Source organism: Erpetoichthys calabaricus, chromosome 14 (assembly GCF_900747795.2).
Source record: "Erpetoichthys calabaricus chromosome 14, fErpCal1.3, whole genome shotgun sequence".
Taxonomy (NCBI): domain Eukaryota; kingdom Metazoa; phylum Chordata; class Cladistia; order Polypteriformes; family Polypteridae; genus Erpetoichthys; species Erpetoichthys calabaricus.
Genome location: NC_041407.2, coordinates 67419749 through 67439525, shown reverse-complemented (window position 1 = coordinate 67439525; position 19777 = coordinate 67419749). Strand labels below are relative to the sequence as shown.

The following is a 19777-nucleotide window of genomic DNA, read 5'->3' as shown; positions in this document are numbered from 1 at the left end:
GCTAAAGAACATCTAAAAAAGCCAGCACAGTTATGGAAAAACATTCTTTGGACAGATGAAACCAAGATCAACCTCTACCAGAATGATGGCAAGAAAGAAGTATGGAGAAGGCGTGAAACAGCTCATTATCCAAAGCATACCACATCATCTGTAAAACACGGTGGAGGCAGTGTGATGGCTTGGGCGTGCATGGCTGCCAGTGGCACTGGGACACTAGTGTTTATTGATGATGTGACACAGGACAGAAGCAGCCGAATGAATTCTGAGGTGTTCAGAGACATACTGTCTGCTCAAATCCAGCTAAATGCAGTCAAATTGATTGGGTGGCGTTTCATGATACAGATGGATAATGACCCAAAACATACAGCCAAAGCAACCCAGGAGTTTATTAAAGCAAAGAAGTGGAAAATTCTTGAATGGCCAAGTCAGTCACCTGATCTTAACCCAATTGAGCTTGCATTTCACTTTTTGAAGACTAAACTTTGACAGAAAGGCCCACAAACAAACAGCAACTGAAAGCCGCTGCAGTAAAGGCCTGGCAGAGCATTAAAAAGGAGGAAACCCAGCATCTGGTGATGTCCATGAGTTCAAGACTTCAGGCTGTCATTGCCAGCAAAGGGTTTTCAACCAAGTATTAGAAATGAACATTTTATTTCCAGTTATTTAATTTGTCCAATTAATTTTGAGCCCCTGAAATGAAGGGATTGTGTTCAAAAAATGCTTTAGTTGCCTCACATTTTTATGCAATCATTTTGTTCACCCCACTGAATTAAAGCTGAAAGTCTACACTTCAACTGCATCTGAGTTGTTTCATTTAAAATTCATTGTGGTAATGTACAGAACCAAAATTAGAGAAAAGTTGTTTCTGTCCAAATATTTATGGACCTAACTGTATATGTATATGTTTGTGTGTTTGTGTGTATTTTTCCGTCTGTCTCTACTTTTCATATATTTTGTATCTAGTATACTAGTAGTAAGTAAGGCTTACAGTCTACAATCCATTTTATTTTGTTCATGGAATATGACATACTTATTAACTGCAGTGGCAATTTGAACAGCTAAATGACTATGTAGAAAAAAAGTCAGGCATGTGCCAATGAAAGACTGAGAAGGCAAGTAGTGGTCCTGTGCATCCTGTTTCTTTTAATTTTCCTTGAAGTGAGTCTAGAACTTGACTGGTGTCAGGACAGTGGTCAAAATAAGCAAGTGTCACTTTCAACTATGAAGAGAAGAGTTGAAGCTGCAGATTTGACATCTTGTGTGGTGGTAAAGGCGTTGTTGAAATAATGAATTGTTTTAGTACACCCAAATTTTTTTCAATTATTACTGAAATTTGTACAGTTGACCCTGTGTTAGGATATAGCGGGATGGAAAATGACTAACTGACTGAATGTCCCAATGTTTGCAAAAATCAAAGTATAGAAGATGAGACTTGCTTAATTTGACCTTTGCCAAGCTGGGCCAGAAGCTGTTGTCCTGTGAAGTGCCCATTACTCAAGTCTTCTGATTCAGTTGTAAATTCCTTCTGATTGTGTAGGAAGCTGTACTTTCTGAAACCTTGTCTTTCTTAGCAGTCTCTTTAAAGTAAAGACCAACACTTTTAAGGGTAATAATGGTCTGTCTTTTTTAGTTAATTTCATTTTTCTCTCCATTATGATAGCATTGTGCAGCGCAATATTACCCAAATAAAGCTTCATAGTGTGCAGCTTTACAGTTTGTTCCAACACTGCTTTTATACAGACAGAGTTTGTAAGTAATCATTCAAGGTTGGGACACATGTAGGAATTGTATGCCTCAAATTTCAAGGCTTCATTAACTTCAGTTGCTGCAGAAAAGATGTAAGTTGTTGACCCATTATCCCTGAGAAAGGCCTTTTTTTAACCTCTGTTAGTTTACTGCTTATTTTTGTACCATTTCAAGTCCAGTGAATAAACTGAACTGTTTACATTTAAATTAAAACTAGCAAATGAGGGTGTCCGAAAACTTTTAACTGATAGCCTTTCTTTCCTCTCTTTTCTTCTTTTCTGCCGTATTTATAAACTGTATTTTAGTTTCTAAATGTATTGCTTTACATTTTCTTCACATACTGGCTTATTATTTATTGCCATATACAAATTTTAATATAACTATAGTATGCATAAAAGGACTATGCACTCATTAACAACAACTTTGCTTTCTACAGCACACACAGCAAGACTATTAACTGTTTTGTGTAAGGAAGTTGCACAATGACAGCACTCTAGCAGACGAGGCATTTAAGTGTATTTTATGTTAACTTCATTATAAAGGAGCTCCATTCTCAAAGAATTTGTTACCTGAGGTATTACTGTATATACATATATACTCGGTTTGACAGTATTTCCTTGTAGTAACTCATTAATACTGATCATTTCAATTTTAGCATGTGTTTTTTGTGACAGTTTTCTCATTTTATTTTATCCTCAGTCATCCACAAATGTGGAACCAGCCACTTCTGACAAAAGTATCAGTCTTATTGAAGAGAAAACAGAAACAGATTTGACAGACTCTGCCAAAACACAACCAAATGCACAGATTCTCAAGATCATGTCACAAGTTCATCAGAAGTTTGGTAAAATTAATGTAACATCCGAATTTGCAGATGAAGATCTGGTACCGGTGGATTTGTCGTCTGATTCTGAATTGGATGTGGACTCAGAGGAGGAGCAGGAATCTGAAGAGGACACACTTGAAACTAAAGAGAAAGATGGAATCACAGAGAATTCAACTGAACAGACATCAAACATGGAGAGTGAGGAAAGAAAAGGCAGTTCTAAAGAAGTTATTCGTGAACTAAATGAAAAAATTACTAAATACAAGAAGTTTCTAGATCGGGCCAAGGCCAAAAGATTTTCAGCTATTAGGTAATTATTAGTTGTCTCTCGTTGTTTGTTATTGCTAATACACACATTTTTCTTTCTGTTTTTCCTGATGAATCTCTTGGTAGCTAATCAGGCTTCTCTATTCCCCCTTCACCTTCCTCCACATCTTTCAGGACGATATCCAGAATCTCCTTGAACAATCAAAAAAATAATCCCTGCCATGTATCTTGGGTCTTGCCTCCAGTGATCCATGTTGTGCACACCCATTACAGTAGGCACCCAGCTGGTGTCCCAACTACATGCTCATGGCATCTCAACTGGCAGCTCTTAATGTGGAGTAGCAGTGGCTTTACCGAGTGGCCTTTGCCAAATAAACGACCATTTTGTCTCAGAAATTTGTGTTGTGTTTTTAAATGACCGGTCAATTATCAGAATTGTATTTGTCTGTGAATAATTAATGCTACTCTTTTGATGATTTTATCTATCTTTTCCCTTTAGGATACCTAAATCACTGACTGAAAAAGTATTCAAAAAGACAGAACTGAAACAGGAATCAAAGTTAGAAATGAAAGGTAATAATAGATTATTTAAAAGTCTGTCTGACAAATAAATGAGTGTTTTGTTAAGCTGCAACTCTTTGGTATGTCAGCAGATAAATTGAGCATGTATTGAACCCTGTGACGTATCAGGTGGGGAAAAATATATAGCTGCTCACATTATTTGACATTGATTTTGTCTTTATTATTGATTCTAAAAAGTAAATTGTATTTATCAATAACTGCTAATTGAGATACAGACTATGTAAGTTACTATGAGCGAGTCAAGAAAACATAAATCACATATGTGGCTGAAGTAAAGCGTTAAAATTAAAAGGTTTCTAGAGGCCCTTCAGTGTACCCTGAAAAATGAGGCACCCGTTGCGTGTTTGTCTGGTCAAATGTAACTGCATTAGTCTGCAGACTAATGATGCCCTCCTACGAGAAACATGATGGAGGAGTCCAAAATACAATGCCTGACCAAAAAAAAAATCGCCACCAAAAAAAAATGTCACACACTCTAATATTTTGTTGGACCGCCTTTAACTTTGATTATGGCACGCATTCGCTGTGGCATTGTTTCGATAAGCTTCTGCAATGTCACAAGATTTAGTTCCATCCAGTGTTGCATTAATTTTTCACCAAGATCTTGCATTGATGATGGTAGAGTCTGATGATGGATGCATCACTTCATCTGCCTCTCTTCTTACCCTGATGCGCCCATCACTCTGGAACAGGGTAAATCTGGACTCATCAGACCACATGACCTTCTTCCATTGCTCCAGAGTCCAATCTTTATGCTCCCTAGCAAATTGAAGCCTTTTTTTCTGGTTTGCCTCACTAATTAGTGGTTTTCTTACGGCTACACAACTGTTCAGTCCCAATCCCTTGAGTTCCCTTCACATTGTGCGTGTGGAAATGCTCTTACTTTCACTATTAAACATAGACCTGAGTTCTGCTGTTGTTTTTCTTCGATTTGATTTCACCAAACGTTTAAGTGATCACCGATCACGATCATTCAGGATTTTTTTCCGGCCACATTTCTTCCTCGAAGACGATGGGTCCCCACTGTCCTTCCAGTTTTTAATAATGCGTTGGAAAGTTCTTAACCCAATTTTAGTAGTTTCTGCAATCTCCTTAGATGTTTTCTCTGCTTGATGCATGCCAATGATTTGACCCTTCTCAAACAGACTAACATCTTTTAAATGACCACGAGATGTGTCTATCGACATGGTTGTTTAAGAAATGAGAAGCAACTCATTGCACCAGTTGGGGTTAAATAACTTGTTGCCAGCTGAAAGATAATTGCCCATGCAGTAATTATCCAATAGGAGGCTCGTACCTATTTGCTTAGTTAAATCCAGGTGGTGACTTTTTTTTTGGCCAGGCAGTTTAGGTATTGTTGCTTTATAATGCAGAAAAAAAATCTGTTTCTGTGAGCTGTCTTCAGTACACCATTTGAATGTTTGTCAAGCTCAGCTTTGAATGTGTTCATTCTGCTAATAGCTACTTGATTTGGACCGTATTAAAATGTATGACTTTTTTTATAAAAATACAGGAATGAAAAGAAAGGCTGAGGAGCAAACTGAAGAAAACCAAAGAAAACTAACATCAAAAGAGGTCAGTATTAATGTTTATAAGAAAGAGACTAGAGGAATGGTTTGGCTATTTGCAATGTGGAAGAAAACATTAATGGCTGGCATGGTGGCACAGTGGTAGTGCTGCAGCCTTGCAGTAAGGAGACACGGGTTTGTGTCCTGGGCCCTTAAGGGGGAGAGCATATTCTCCCTGTGTCTGTATGGGATTCCTCCCATTGCACAAAGATACACAGGTTAGGTGAATCAGTGACGCTAAATAGGCCCTGGTTGGTGTGTGTGTGTTCATGTTTGCCCAGCAATGGACTGGCACCCTGTCCAGAGTTTGTTCCTGCTTTGTGTCCTATGCTAGCTGGGATAGGCTCCAGCCTCACCACAACCCTGGCCTGGTTTAAGCAAGTTAGAAACTGACATGACAAGAAAACACTAATATTATTGCTTTCTTTTATACATTGCAGAAAAGAAGAATTGAAAGGATGCAACGTCCAAAGAAGGTGGGAGTTAGATATTACGAAACTCATAATGTAAAAAATAAAAACAAAAATAAAAAGAAGCGATCAGACTCTGAAGGACAGAAGGCTAAAAAGTTTAAGCATAAGGCATAGAAGGACTCAAATTATTTTATGTAAAATTTGTACAATAAAAACAGCAAAATACGTAATGCGGTATACTTTTATTATAAAATGGTTATGATTTTAATCTACTTTGCTGACTACATGATACTTTGCATTGTGAAACAAGCTAATTGGCTGTAACAAGGGGTGCACTAAACAGCAGCATTAAAGAAGTACATTTTGAAGTGTTTGGGTTCTTCCTACTTCTTTGGAGCAATAATACCTTCCAGCTGTGCCTGTAAAATAAAACAAATGTACAAGAATATAGTAACCAAAAAAAAAGCTTTAACAAATATCAAATGAATCTGCCCAATGGAAATGTAAATTTCATTATTTTACAATAAATGTATATTTTTAGTTATTCAGTTTGTCAAAAAAAAAAAAGATTGTTTAGCTCCTCTTAGGGAGAGACTTTTTGTAAATATGAATAAAATCATTACATTCATAATAATCCACTTCGTTCAGTACAGCTTTGAAAGTGGGTATCTGTGAAAGGAGAATTTATGGCCCAGAGTGGACAATACTCTTTGTACATCATGGATACTCTGAAACAGTTTAACGTTGTGTTTTGTATGTTTTCATGCAACTACACTTTTCACACATCAGTTTGTAAAAGAGCTTTAATTACTGCGAGATGATTTTCTGAGGAAACTCCGTGTTCATGTGTTTTATTGTACTTACTTTTTAAATAACACCATCATAACTTTGGTTCACTTTGCACAAGGGCCGAGTACATGGCCATTCTCTTTCAGAGGTAAGTTAGGTTTGATGTTCAGCCACTGCATTATGAGGTACACTTCACACGTCATTTGCCTACCTTAAGCTGCTGATTAGTTCGCTTGAGAAACTGAAGCTCCTCATTGTGCTTCTTCTCTTCAACCTGCCTTCGCTCAGCCTCTCGCTTTTCAATGGCATCGCATTTTGCTTTTTGCTCATTTAGTTGCCTCTCCAAGTCTCTCTTCTCATCTTCCAAATCTGATATCTTGGATAGTAACAGTAAATGTTACATTATTTTCTTTAACAGTACCATGCATTGTGCTTTGCTTAATAACGTGGAGTGCTGTCTGCATAAACTAGTGAGTGGCTCAACAGCTCCATCTTATGATAACAATGAAAATAGATTTTTTGTGTTTGCTATTACATACAGAAAACCTTACACAAGAGCTAAATTGGAATTTGATGACTTAAAAATACCCTGGATGTACATTGTTTTATTTATTTAAAAGCTGCTGCTTTGCTTTATTACCCTTTTCTCCATATCTGATTTTCCTTGTTCAGCCTGCAGGGCCTTTCTCATTCCAAATGCCACACTGCTTTCATAAAGGGTTTGATATGCAGCAATGGTCATACGGATCTCATCACGAACTCTCAGTAGCAGCAGTCCTCTCTCAGCACAATTTATAGTGACCTGTCTGATGAGCTCATCTGTAATACAATGAATTTATTTCCATTAATGAAAACCATCCCTCACCATTACCTCGTAACCATGTAGTTAGTTATTTAAAGGAAATCTTACTTTTTCATGTACGCGGAAACAACAAAATGAAATGGCATAAAACATCCACGTTAATGAGTTAAACAACTAAATGTGTTATGGAGAAAAAGATTTTTTTTTTATTAGACGGGGTGGACAAAAGTAGGTTTACATTTGTTTCTATGGAAAAAGACAAGCAGATTATGACTCTTACAATAGCTTTATTAACTCAAAAGAGTGCACGTAGGTATAATCTCAAGTGCTCAAATTCCCGGCCTTCATTATTACATTTCTTGTACAGTATTCCACTTTCTACACTCAAGCACATTTTAATAATAATAATAATAAGAAGAAGAAAACAAATAAAACAATAAAAATACAGGAATAAACTCTGTTTCACATACTCATAACAGTAAACCTAATTTTGACCACCCTTGTATATATTTCAAAGCCGCTCTCTTCATCTATAAGAGATACGGGGAACGCGGTCTTTCTGCAGTGTACATCATTGTGCAGCACTCGCTGTTGGATACACAAAACATTTTCTTATGGGACAAGCTGCCAAGTCCAGAAGGGTTATTGCCTAACACAATGTCTGCCAAGCAGCCACTTCATTTCCACCTCATCATTAAATTTCAGTGTGTGCACTTGGCCAAGGTAAGTTCCCCTGCCACGAATGCAGAAAGAGGAAATTAAAAGACTTCCTGTAAATGCTTCATGTAATTACTTCAACAATTTTGTCTGTGTAAACCTTTGCAGAACACATTTAGAAAATAAAAGTGAAGCCTTTATACCAGGACCTGTCATTGTTTTTTCCATGTACTGTATACGTATTACATAACGGTATTGCAGTAGTGGAAATGATGATGGAGACTAAATTCCATCCATTATCCAACCTGCTATATCCTAACTACAGGGTCACGGGGGTCTGCTGGAGCCAATCCCAGCCAACACAGGGTGCAAGGCAGGAAACAAACCCCAGGCAGGACACACACACACACACATCCACACACCAAGCACACTCTAGGGACAATTTAGGATCGCCAATGCACCTAACCTGCATGTCTTTGAACTGTGGTAGAAAACCCACGCAGACACTGGGAGAACCCGGAAAGCGAACCTGGGTCTCCTAACTGCGTGGCAGCAGCGCTACCACTGCGCCGCCGTGCCGCCCGGGGAGACTAAATTACTTAAGTAAATTCACACAGCATTCATGGAAAAGCCTCTTTTGCATCCATGAAATGGCACATGGTACTAATCACTTTGCCCAATCTTATTTGATATTATGTGTTGTGGAAAATCAATATATTAGGTAATGAGCCACAATGACCCATTGGAAGTCTGCTACCTCTTACGAGGAGAAAATCTAATAAATACTTACAAAATGTCTATGACTTGCATAACGGGAGCTCCATGAAATGGGTTTCCGTGGCTGAGCAGCTGCACACAAGCCTAAGACCACTATAAGCATTGCCAAGTGTCGGTTATAATGGTTTAAAGCACACCAGCACTTGTGTGCAGTGGAAATGCGTTCTCTCGAATGCCTAATCGTGCATCACTATCTAAAAGCTTGATGAACGAATCTGGGTTTGGTGGGTGCCAGGTGGACGCTACCATCCAGAACGCCTAATGTAAAGTTTGATGGAGGGATTATAGGAATGCATTTCCTTTTTGCAATGTGCACTGATGTTTCCGGAAGTATCCATTTTAGCAAAAAATACATGGGTTTTGTGCATCTTGAGCACACGACTGGATAGCTGAAAAGTGGATTATGCCACATGAACATGAAATTACACAGCTCAAAAAAATTACAGGAACACTTAATTATCACAGTCTACCACCAAGTCAATGGAGCTTCAGGGATATTAGTCTGTCCAGTTAGGAAGCATAAGGGATTGGGAATCAACTTCATCTGCTCTTCTTCTCCTTCCTGACTGATTCTTTTGTAGTTTTGTGTTTTGCTAGTGTCCTTGTCAGTACTGGTAGCATGAGGTGGTATCTACAGCCGATTCAGGTTGCACAAGTGGTCCAGCTCCTCCAGGATGGCACATCCATGCATGCCATTGCAGGAAGGTTTTCTGTGTCTTCCAATATGAAGCATGGAGGAGATACCAGGAGATGGGCTGTTACACAAGGAGAGCTGGACAGGGTCATAGAAGGGCATCAACCCAGCAGAAGGACTGGTATCTGCTCCTTTGTGTGAGGAGGAACAGGAAGAGCACTGCCAGAGCCTCCAGTTGGCTACTGGTGTGCATATTTCTGACCAAACTGTGAGAAGCAGACTCCATGAGGGCCCAACATCCTCTAGTAAGACCTGTGCTCACAGCTCATCACTGTGCAGCTCAAATGGCATTTGGCAAAGAATACACAATTGGTAGCTCCACCATTGGCACCCCATTCTCTTCACAGATGGGAGCAGGTTCACACTGACCACATGTGACAGATATGAAAGAGTCTGGAGATACCATGGTGAACATTATGCAGACTGTAACATCATCCAGCATGACCGGTTTGGTGGTGTGGGGAGGCATACCTTGGAGGGTCACACATACCTCCACGTGCTAGATAATGGTACCCTGACTATTGTTAGGTACCGGGATGAAATCCACAGAGCCATTGTCAGACTTTATGCTGGAGCAGTGGGCCCTGGGCTCCTTCTGGTTCAGGACACTGCCCGGCCTCATGTGGCCGGCGTGTGTAGGCAGTTCCTGGATGACAAAGGCATTGATTCCATTGACTGGTCCAAATGTTCCTCAAACCTGAATCCAGTTGATAACCTTTAGGATGTTTTGTACCAGTACGTTCTCACTGATACCCTGATCCATGTCTGGGAGGTGATCCCCCCCAGGACATCATCCGCCATCTCCTGAGGAGCACACCCAGATATTGTCGGGAGTGCATACAGGCATGTGGGGGCCATATGTACTAATGAGTCACATTATGAGTAGCTGTGATGAAATTCACACGTTGGATCAGCCTGTGATTTTAATTTTTGACTTTGATTTTCGGCATGATGTTGAATCCAGCCCTCAATGGGTTGGTGATTTTGGTTTCCATTGACCATTGTTGCATCACTTTATTTTCAATGAATTGCACAGTATTACTCAGTAAAGATTTTCCACTTGAATACAATTTGTTTGTCGTGTGTGATTTAAGCGTTCCCTTAATTTTTTTGCTGCTGCAAGAATTCTTAATAGAACTAGGAGGTATGGCCATATTACTCTGTTTCTATGTCTTTACACTGGCGTCCAGTTAATATTAGAATCAATTAAAAGATGCTATTTTACATGAAGTTTTAAGTAGGCTAGGCTCTACTTATTTATCTGAACCTACCAACAAATCTAAGAGCGATTTCAAGATGCCAGTCTACTAAACATTCCAAGGATTAAGAAAATAACAGTGAGCCTTAAGAACATGTCACATTAGACAACTTTACCATACATTTTCAGTCACATAATCTTACAGAGGCAGTTGGCTGTGCGCTCCTGTGAAGGCAGACGCCTAATGTGACACTCCCAGTGACTCACTCTGCCAAGTTTAAACTCACTCAGGTAAGGATTTTGTCTTTACTTTGTAGGGGCAGGGTCTGTGTGCATGAACGCTCATCCAGAATTACAATGCATATAATGCAGCCACGATGAATAAGGAATGTGGGTGTTTGGACCTCACAAACAGAAGAGAAGCTGGTCTGTCTCATGCCTTGTGTTTTAGGTACCACGACAGAATGAAAGAAAACTGGCAGGGATTGCAGATGAACTTGTTGTACCTGTTAACACTTCATACAGCACCCGGTTCCATCAGGAGCCATACTATTGGCTGTCAGAAAAAGGGTCATGCACAATTGTCATCACACAATCACTAAATTTGACATACCCAGTGATTTACAGTCTCATAAATTGACATGATCAGACAACAAGATCAGCGACGACAAGATAAGCAAAAAACGGTCAGCAAGTCTGACATACCCTACAACTAGAAGTCATGTAATGTGACATCGGCTTTAAGGCTACAGATGCCCAAAAGCTGTTTTTTTGTATCATAGACATAACATCTATCAGAGTATTTAACTGCAGGCTAACAACTTACTATCTCAGTCTAGTATAGACCTGCTGATTAGCTGTTCATATTGCAGCTCTGTTTGTTAGTGACTTATACAAACATACAAGTGCAACAATCATTCTAAATTGTTACTGATCTATCTTTATTCTGTTCCTCTTCTTGGTGACATTATTATATTTCATGATGTTACTCCTGCCCATGGGAAGTGACATTCAAAAGTTGTGGAGCCTTAGAATTCAAGGATGATATGATATTGTAGAGTGTTCACAAGGATGTGGCTGGCTCGCTGACCTAGGCCACCAGAGCTGCGACTTTGTCACTTTTTCTGTCACAAACAGCTGTGGACCACCACAGAGGTTTATTTTCTCCAGGAGTGCTACTGACTGGATATTTTGTTTTCCTCTTCTCTGTTGTATAATGGGTAAATTCAGCTAATGTTGTCAATTTTTATGTTAATCAGATTGAAATTGCTCTGCTTTACAGTGTGTTTGACCCACTTTGTGTATTTGTCTATATAACTGAAGTATACTTTAACTATTTCTGCAGTCTCATTGTATCTGTAATCTCGTGCAAACATGGTCAGCCTGTATTCGGTGAAGACTACTGTACAAAATGAAGTGGAACTGAATAAACTTTGGGCCTCCACAACCCTGTATTGAAATTTGCAGGCTCAATTAAAAAAAAATTAATGAATGGATAAATCAACTATTCACATTAAAAGGCTAGCTTGAGATAAAGTGGTAGTAATTCACTCTTTCTGACAAAATGTTTTTTCCAAGGGTGGCGCAGTGGTAGCGCTGCTGCCTCGCAGTAAGGAGATCTGGGTTCGCTTCCTGGGTCCTCCCCGTGTCTGCGTGGGTTTCCTCCCACAGTCCAAAGACATGCAGGTTAGGTGCGTTGGCAATCCTAAATTGTCCCTAGTGTGTGTGCCCAGCAGTGGGCTGGCGTCCTGCCCCGGGTTTGTTCCTGCCTTGTGCCCTGCATTGGCTGGGAATGGCTCCAGCAGACCCCCGTGATCCTGTGTTAGGATATCGCGGGTTGGACAATGACTGACTGACTGTTTTTTCCAAGCTGTGCACTTGAAAAAGAGAGAGCAAGAGCAGGAGCAAGCCATCCAATCCAATCAAATGACACATTCCATTATGTTATGACTTGGATTGGTTTTAAATGATTTTCACATTTCCTTAAGCTCCATTAGTTACATTTTGTATCAGAATATAGTTTTTAGAGGTTATAGAGCCAACTTTGGTATCAACTTTCTCACTGGAAATCTATCTTACTAAACCACAGTTAATTTATGCACGGTGGACGCACCGAGGCGCATGCTCACTGCGGCCTTGGCTCCTGCCCCAGAGTCCAGAGTCAAACGCACGCATGCGCACTGCGGCCTTGGCGCCCGCCCCAGAGTCCAGAGTCAAACGCAGCGGCTTCCCAAAACGCGTCGGCGCCCGCCCCACAGTCAAACGCAGCGTCTTCCCAGAGTCTGTAGGTGGCGCCCAAATAACACAATGTGCTGCGCCGTGGCGCCCACCCCAGAGTCAAACGCAGTGGCTTCCCAAAACGCGGCGGCTTCCCAGAGTCAGTAGGTGGCACCCAGACAACACAACCTGTGAGTGCCCAAACAACACAACCTGTACAGTCATGGATAAAAACAATGAACGAAGGCGCCCACACAAAGAAACCGCTTTAGTTCAAATAGGGTTAGTGAATTAAATGGAAACTTTACCATGCCTACGACCTGTGAACTACACCTGAGGTAAAGCGTGCACGCCAGGTTGTACAGCAGCCCGGAGGCGACCGCCCACACCACCGCATATACCCTCCATGATATTTCATCACACAGCAGCTTCCCACGCGCCTTGGCGCACGCCCCAGAGTCAAACGCAGCGGCTTCCCAGAGTCAGTAGGTGGCGCCCAAACAAAACAACCTGTTCACTACACTTGCTCTAATCCACTGTGCCAGTAATATAGATCCCAGCAGTCGGTGTCAGCAAAGGCAACAGAATCACGTCTCCACAAAACGAAACCTCTTTAGTACAGATATGCGTATTGAATTAAATGACATTTCCCCAGACGCACCCACCCTCCATGATATGTCATCCATCCAGATATCGGACGGAACAGAAACTGATTGCCATTCCTGGATTTCCGATTCGCTAGCGAATCGTGGGCTTACTTGTTGTTTTCTAATAGTCAGTGCCTAAAGTGCAAACTCATAAGTGCTGATACTCTCTGGTTTTGTCTGCTCTGCAAATTTTACACAATTTCTTAATCAAGTGGAGTTTCTAGTCTGATGATATATGTATATTGGACTGGTGAAATGGGACAGGTTGGTGTATGTCCCCTTTGGAGTTTCATTCTTGATTATAATCATACATTAGGTCTGATGACTGGGTGAGTTGGGGTTCTCTTTAGAGTTTAATTCGTGATGATAATCATATATTTGATCGGACAGCTGAGTGGGAAGGTGGGGTTCAGAGTAGGAGATAACCAACACATAACCATTTACTGACTGTACACTGCAGCGAAAAATGAAATACTGCAGATACACCATACGGCTAAATTCCATCCCACTTCAAGCCCTGATGGTAGTTTTGGTTTTTCGGGGTGTTGCTCTTTTGACTGTCACTTACTATGGTGTTAATATGCAATAGCCTTTGGAGATGTGTGGTGCTGACATATCGCTGCAACAGGATTAAAGGACAACACCACACACTTTGAAGATAGACCTAAAGAAACTGCCGTTATTACTCATTGTTAGTGCTTTAGATCATTTTTCTGTATTGACTTTGATTTTCGGGTTTAGTGTTTAAAAGGGACGAAAGATGGACACATTCTCATTTGCAACCTTTAGGCATATGTGTTTTTCACGTCTCTTCTCCCAGTCACCTTCATTATTCAAAAAGTTTCCTTTGGCAGACATAACAAATCAATGGTAAGAAGTCAGTTGAGTGAAAAACCTGCAGTCATTGTGTCTCCCAAAGACATTTTAACTGTACTTACTACATTCACATTGGTTTCTTCCAAGTGCTGCAGTTTCCTCCAACAGTTCAAAGACATGCTGGCATTTTAATTGGCACGTCTCTGATTGTGTGCTGGTCCCATCTTACCTGAGACTCTACCTTGTACCTACTGTTTCTTGAACAAACTGTGAAATCCATTCCACCTACTTATGGGACTATGAAAGTTTAAATTTAGATTGAAGAAAATGACCATAAATATTGCCCAGGATATACAGTACCAGGTACTGTATCTAAATCTGGACAGCTGAGCCTACACTGATCTGAGGAAATGTCATACTTGGAGTTAATACTTCCAAAAATGCATATAGCTTATGTTTTTTTATATGCCAAGTATATGTGATAAATGATTGACATAAAAATTAGTCTGCTGCGTAAAATGTTTGCCTCCTACTGGACAAGACCCTTTTCTCATTTTATTCTTAGTAACGTTGACATACTGTAATGAATGTATAGAATTGCCAGCTTACCAAAACACTGTGAGTAGAGCTCTCTGCGTACTGGACAGATCCCTGTTTCCCGGGCTTGTCTTTGTTGTAGTTTCAAATCTAACTGTTCTTGTAGGTGGACCACATCCATGCGGGTGCAGGGAGTGCTTGAAACTTGCTGTACCCACAGCTGATTGTTTTCTGTCCATTCTCTACGAGGATGAAAGCAAAGACAATGCTTACTAATCACAATTCTGCATCCACGTGAACAAGAAATAGAATTACAATACATCCCCATGCCTTCAGTTCATCCATCCATCCATCCATTTTCCAACCAAACACAGGGTCACGGGGGTCTGCTGGAGCCAATTCCAGCCAACAGAGGGCACAAGGCAGGAACCAATCCCGGGCAGGGTGCCAACCCACCGCAGGACACACACAAACACACCCACACACCAAGCACACACTAGGGTCAATTTAGAATCGCCAATCCACCTAACCAGCATGTCTTTGGACTATGGGAGGAAACCGGAGTGCCTGGAGGAAACCCACGCAGACACGGGGAGAACATGCAAACCCCACGCAGGGAGGACCCAGGAAGCGAACCCGGGTCTCCTAACTGCGAGGCAGCAGCGCTACCACTGCGCCACCACTGCGCCACCGTGCCGCCCGCCTTCTGTTCAAGCCAGGAAAAATATAAAAGTAAAGTTAGTGAGAAAAGTTACAACTTTTTGAAGATTGTGAAAGGTGTATTAACTGTGGTAAAAATAATTTAGGACTTGCATTAAAAGCAAAATCCATAAACTAATGAATTACCTTGTATATAGAAGACTGGTCCTGAATATGTGAAGATTAGGCTGACTTAGGTGTTTCAACTGACCCAGAAGGAGTGTGAGTGTGAGACCATCCACTGTGCTGGGCTGGGGTCTCATCCATGATTGTCTTCTGACTTATGTCTAATGCTATAAACATACAGTGTATCCAGAACGAATTCAAACCTCTTCACTTTCTGCATACTTTACTGTGTTATAGATTTAATTTTAAATAGACATTTTTCCAATGTATGCTCATCAATCCACACTCAAACACCCACAATGATAAAGTGAATATATGCTTTCAGAAAGGTTTGCAAATATATTAAAACTCAAAAACTGAAATCTCTCATTCATACAGGTATTAAGACCCTTAATTCAGTACTTTGTAGAAGCCCCTTTGGTAGCAATTACAGCTTTGAGTCTTCTTGGGTATGACTCTCCAAGCTTTGCACACCTAAATTTGGGCAGTTTGTCCTATTCTTCCTGACAGATCCTCTCATGCTTCGTTAGATTGGATGGGAAGTGTCTGTACACTGCCAGATTCAGCTCTCTCTACAGTTGTCCTGTTCAGTTTAAGTCTGGGCTTTGGCGGTACACTCAAAAACTGTCAGAGACTTGTCCTGAAGCCACTCCAGTGTTGTCTTGGCATGCTGAAATGTGAACAGTCACCCCAGTCTGAGGTCGTGGGCACTCTGGAACAGGTTTTCCTCTCAGGACTCTCAGTATTTGGCTGCGTTCATCTTTCCGTCAATTCTGACCAGTCTCTCTGTCCCTGCTGCTAGTAGCACCCCCATAGCATGATGCTGCCACAACCACTCTTCACCACTGGGGTGATATTAGGCATTTGATGAGCAGTGTCTGGTCTTTGACAGATATAGTACTTGACGTTTTGCCCAAAGAGTTTTAATTTTTGTCTAAGCAGATCAGAGTATCTTTTTATCATGCTCTCATAGTCTCCAAGCAGGAGTTGGCCACTATATCACGAACTGTGCTGTTGAGATGATTCTTCTGACAGGTTTTCCCACCTGAACAGAGGGCTTCAGAAGCTCTGGTACAGTGATCACTGGGTTCTTGGTCACCTCCCTGACCAAGACCCTTCTTGCCTGGTTACTCAGTTTGGCTGAACAGCCAACCCTAAGAAGAGTCCTTGTGATTCCAGACTTCTTCTGTTTTATAATTATTTAGGGCACTGTGCTCCTATAACTTTGCCCTGATTTATACCTCACGACAATTTGATCACAGTGGTCTACAGAGAGTTCCTTGGACTTCGTGGCTTGGTTTTTGTTGTGACATACAATGTAAATTGTGGGATCTCACATACATAGGTGTGTGCCTTTCTAAACAATTACTAATCAACCCAGTTTTCCATAGGTGGACTCTAATCACGTTCTGTACATATTTCAACGATAACCAAAGCAAACAGGATGCACCTGACCACAACAAGGAATGCCACAGCAAACCGTCTGTGAATACGTATAGAAATGAGAGAGTTCAAGGTTTGTTTTTAATGCATTTGCAAACCTCTCTGAAAACATGTTTTCATTTTGTCATTATAGGTCATTGAGTATAGACTGATGGGAAAAAATTGAATAATTGTCCATTTAAAATTAAATCTACCACACAATAAAGTGTTCAGAAAGTGAACAGGTCTGAGTACTTTTTGAATCCACTGTAGGCACTTTTTTTAGTAACACAAACATAAGGTGGTTCTCTACATGGTTGGTTGGGATTGTCCTTAAAGAGTTCTGGGTTGTAAAGCACTTGAGATGGAGTTCACTGTACAAATTTAGTGTTGCCTGTTTATGTTAAGGACAACACAGTGGCACAGCGGTTATTGCTGCTGTTTCAGTGTCTGAGTGTCCTGGCATAGAATCCTTTGCTTTGCTCAGTCATTGTCTGGAGTTTGCATGTTCTCCAAATGTGTACTTGGGACTGTCTCTGGATACTTTGGTTTTTGTCCCAACATGTCTGCAAGATGCAAGTAGATTTAGCTCACAATTATAAACTGATCTCATTTAAGTTAGGGGGGTGTTTGAGTGTGCCCTGTGATGATCTGGCTTACTGTCTTGGTTAGGTCCTAACCAAGACATTTCCTGTGGCTACTTATGACCATGAATACTGTTAATTATGACAGATAGTGTTATTCGGTGACAGTGTTAAAGAGTAAAGAAGGCTAAAGCATTCACACTAATGGAAATAATTACACTTTTCACAACTTTTTAAAAATAAATATGTAAAAACATTAATGCATTCATTTTCCAGATATATTTATTCTAATGTATTGTAACAAGGGAAATACAAAAAATCACAAATAAAATATTTTCAACTATGAAATCCAGTCTTGGACAGTAAGCTTTTACACAATGGTTAGTCTGCTCAAACAATGTTAATGCACATACCTTGGTGGCAAAATGGCATTGAGGATTTCTTCTGTTTGCTTGTTAACATCCACTGAAGGTGACTTGGATTTGGGAGGAGGTGGCACTGGGCCAGTTATCACCACTTGCTGCGGACTCACTTTCAATGACCGGGCCTACAAAGAAAAGAAAGATATAGTCTTTCAAGATTTTCAAAAACAGATTGCTAGGTCTTAATAATATATGTTTTAGCCTTGCACTATGCTGTTTCTTCACCATGACAGAACCAACCTGAGTTCAAAGTTTAAGAATTATACTAACAATACTAACTCTATATTTAGGTCACCAGAACACTTCCTTAATGATCGCATTTACTTACTTTAATTTCCTGAAAGATCTGCTCAGATTTTGACATAAAGCCAGGAAACACAAAGTGAATTCACTTTCTTTCATAGCCGAGGACCAATTCTTTGTTAGTTTTAGGCATTACCTGTTATCATGTCAAGTCATGTTTAAATATTGATGTTTCAGGTAAACTTTAGGCACAACGTTGTACATATATATTTAGAATTAAGTGGAATAATAAAATTCATAAACCATGATTAAAAACAAGAAAAATAACAACTCCCTGGCCATAATGACCAGAAGTCAGATTAACAGAATACTATATAAAGAGAATGAAGTAGGCGACTGACAACCGATCGGAATGCTCCTGCCGATTCCCATAACTCTGCTTGAGACCCCCTTGTGAAGTGTGTTTTTTACTTTAAAGCTATACTTTTCAAATATTGTTTCTTGTGTTTTTGGCAGTCGGTGTTTTCAATTGTACATCGGCCTCCACCAGTACAATGTAAAGATTTAAAATACTAAAACACGTCGTGAATGCAATCGATACCCGTTTTATTTATTACCTTTGGCGATTTTTTCTCTGTATTCCTAGTGACCAGGACCGGATTATCATATTTAAGTAATGATTCTGCGGGCGGAATCATGTCTCTTGAGATGAGCCAACTCCAGCTTTCACAGGACTTCCTAAACTTTTTTTCCGTCAGTCGTCTGCATGCAGCCTGAGCACGCCAAAGCGCAGCAGCGAAGCGTTGTTTGCGGTTCCCATGGCAACTGTAGTTAGGGGCGCGTATAGAGGCCACTGCGGCGAATCGTGTTCGTCGATCACCTTTTCTCTTTAAACTGTACGCGATCGATTTTTTTTTTGCTTTGCTTTCATATTTTGCTTTGATAATACAGTAATAGTTTAACAAATTGTTGTAATCAAAAATTGCTCTGTAACAAACATCTCTCTGAAAACGTTATACACATATCTATATATAAAAGTAAATATATAGATGTAAAATATCAAAATATACAAAAAAAATTATATATGTATCTTTTTGAGAGCGTGGTTTACAATTTGCTACACCGTTTAGTGATCAATATGTTGTTTTCAGTCAATTCGCTGTGTTTTTTAGCAGTCCACTTTTGCCAGGGTGTCGTTCTTTATTAAGGCCAGCTATGGGTATGCCAAATGCCTGAGTATGCTGGGAATGAAAGCCAGCTAGTCTGTGGACTCACTGTGGCAGGAAAAAAAGGATTATAGCAAAATCAGAGACCATCATGACTAATGCTGTCAATCCTCTCCATGATGCTTTGTCCTGGATATCCTTAAGTCCTGGGATGAAGGCACTTTTTGGCAGCAGCCATCAGAATTTATAATGTTTTCAACCACTTTGGGTTAAGCTAGTAAGGAAGAAGGCCATAGATTTGGCTATTTCGGGTTAATAGCATTATTTAATCAAGTAAGGCATATGTGTGAAAAAGAGGACATAGTGATCATGACTGTAACTTTCCAAACATTGTTTGGGAAGCCGCTATCGGAAATACAAAAGAGAAAACTGTAGTAATAGGGTGTTGTACCATTTTGGCCATAATGAATGCAATGAGAACTCAGGCAAAATGATACCTTTTATTGGCTAACCGAGCAGATTACAATATGCAAGCTTTGGAGGCAGCTTAGGCCCCTTGTTCAGGCAATTTGTAATCAA

The 19777-nt window shown here is 40.3% G+C and overlaps 2 protein-coding genes across 2 annotated transcripts in view; one reads left to right on the top strand and one right to left on the bottom strand.

The window, feature by feature from the left end:
* Positions 1-5632, top strand: part of gnl2 (guanine nucleotide binding protein-like 2 (nucleolar)) — a 27343-nt gene extending 21711 nt beyond the window's left edge. The window contains exons 13-16 of the mRNA XM_028819805.2: positions 2446-2882; positions 3339-3412; positions 4935-4996; positions 5430-5632. Coding sequence (XP_028675638.2) covers positions 2446-2882; positions 3339-3412; positions 4935-4996; positions 5430-5576 — 720 coding nt within the window. The 3' untranslated portion in view covers positions 5577-5632. The remainder of the gene's footprint in view (positions 1-2445; positions 2883-3338; positions 3413-4934; positions 4997-5429) is intronic.
* dnali1 (dynein, axonemal, light intermediate chain 1) lies at positions 5630-18816 on the bottom strand. Its single transcript, XM_028819807.2, has 6 exons — positions 18650-18816; positions 17781-17914; positions 14609-14778; positions 6832-7010; positions 6403-6567; positions 5630-5821 (listed from the first exon to the last, which is right to left on the bottom strand). Exons 1-6 carry the CDS (start codon positions 18728-18730, stop codon positions 5786-5788), a joined length of 765 nt encoding a protein of 254 aa, XP_028675640.1. The 5' UTR covers positions 18731-18816; the 3' UTR covers positions 5630-5785.
* Positions 18817-19777: the final 961 nt, after the last annotated feature.

Coding starts and splice junctions, on each gene's coding strand:
- dnali1 (XM_028819807.2), bottom strand. CDS start 18,730: ATGATTCCGCCCGCAGAATCATTACTTAAATATGATAATCCGGTCCTG. Junction 17,915..18,649: donor CAGAGAAAAAATCGCCAAAG/GTAATAAATAAA, acceptor TTTTCTTTGTAG/GCCCGGTCATTGAAAGTGAG. Junction 7,011..14,608: donor GCTCTACTCACAGTGTTTTG/GTAAGCTGGCAA, acceptor ATTGTATTACAG/ATGAGCTCATCAGACAGGTC.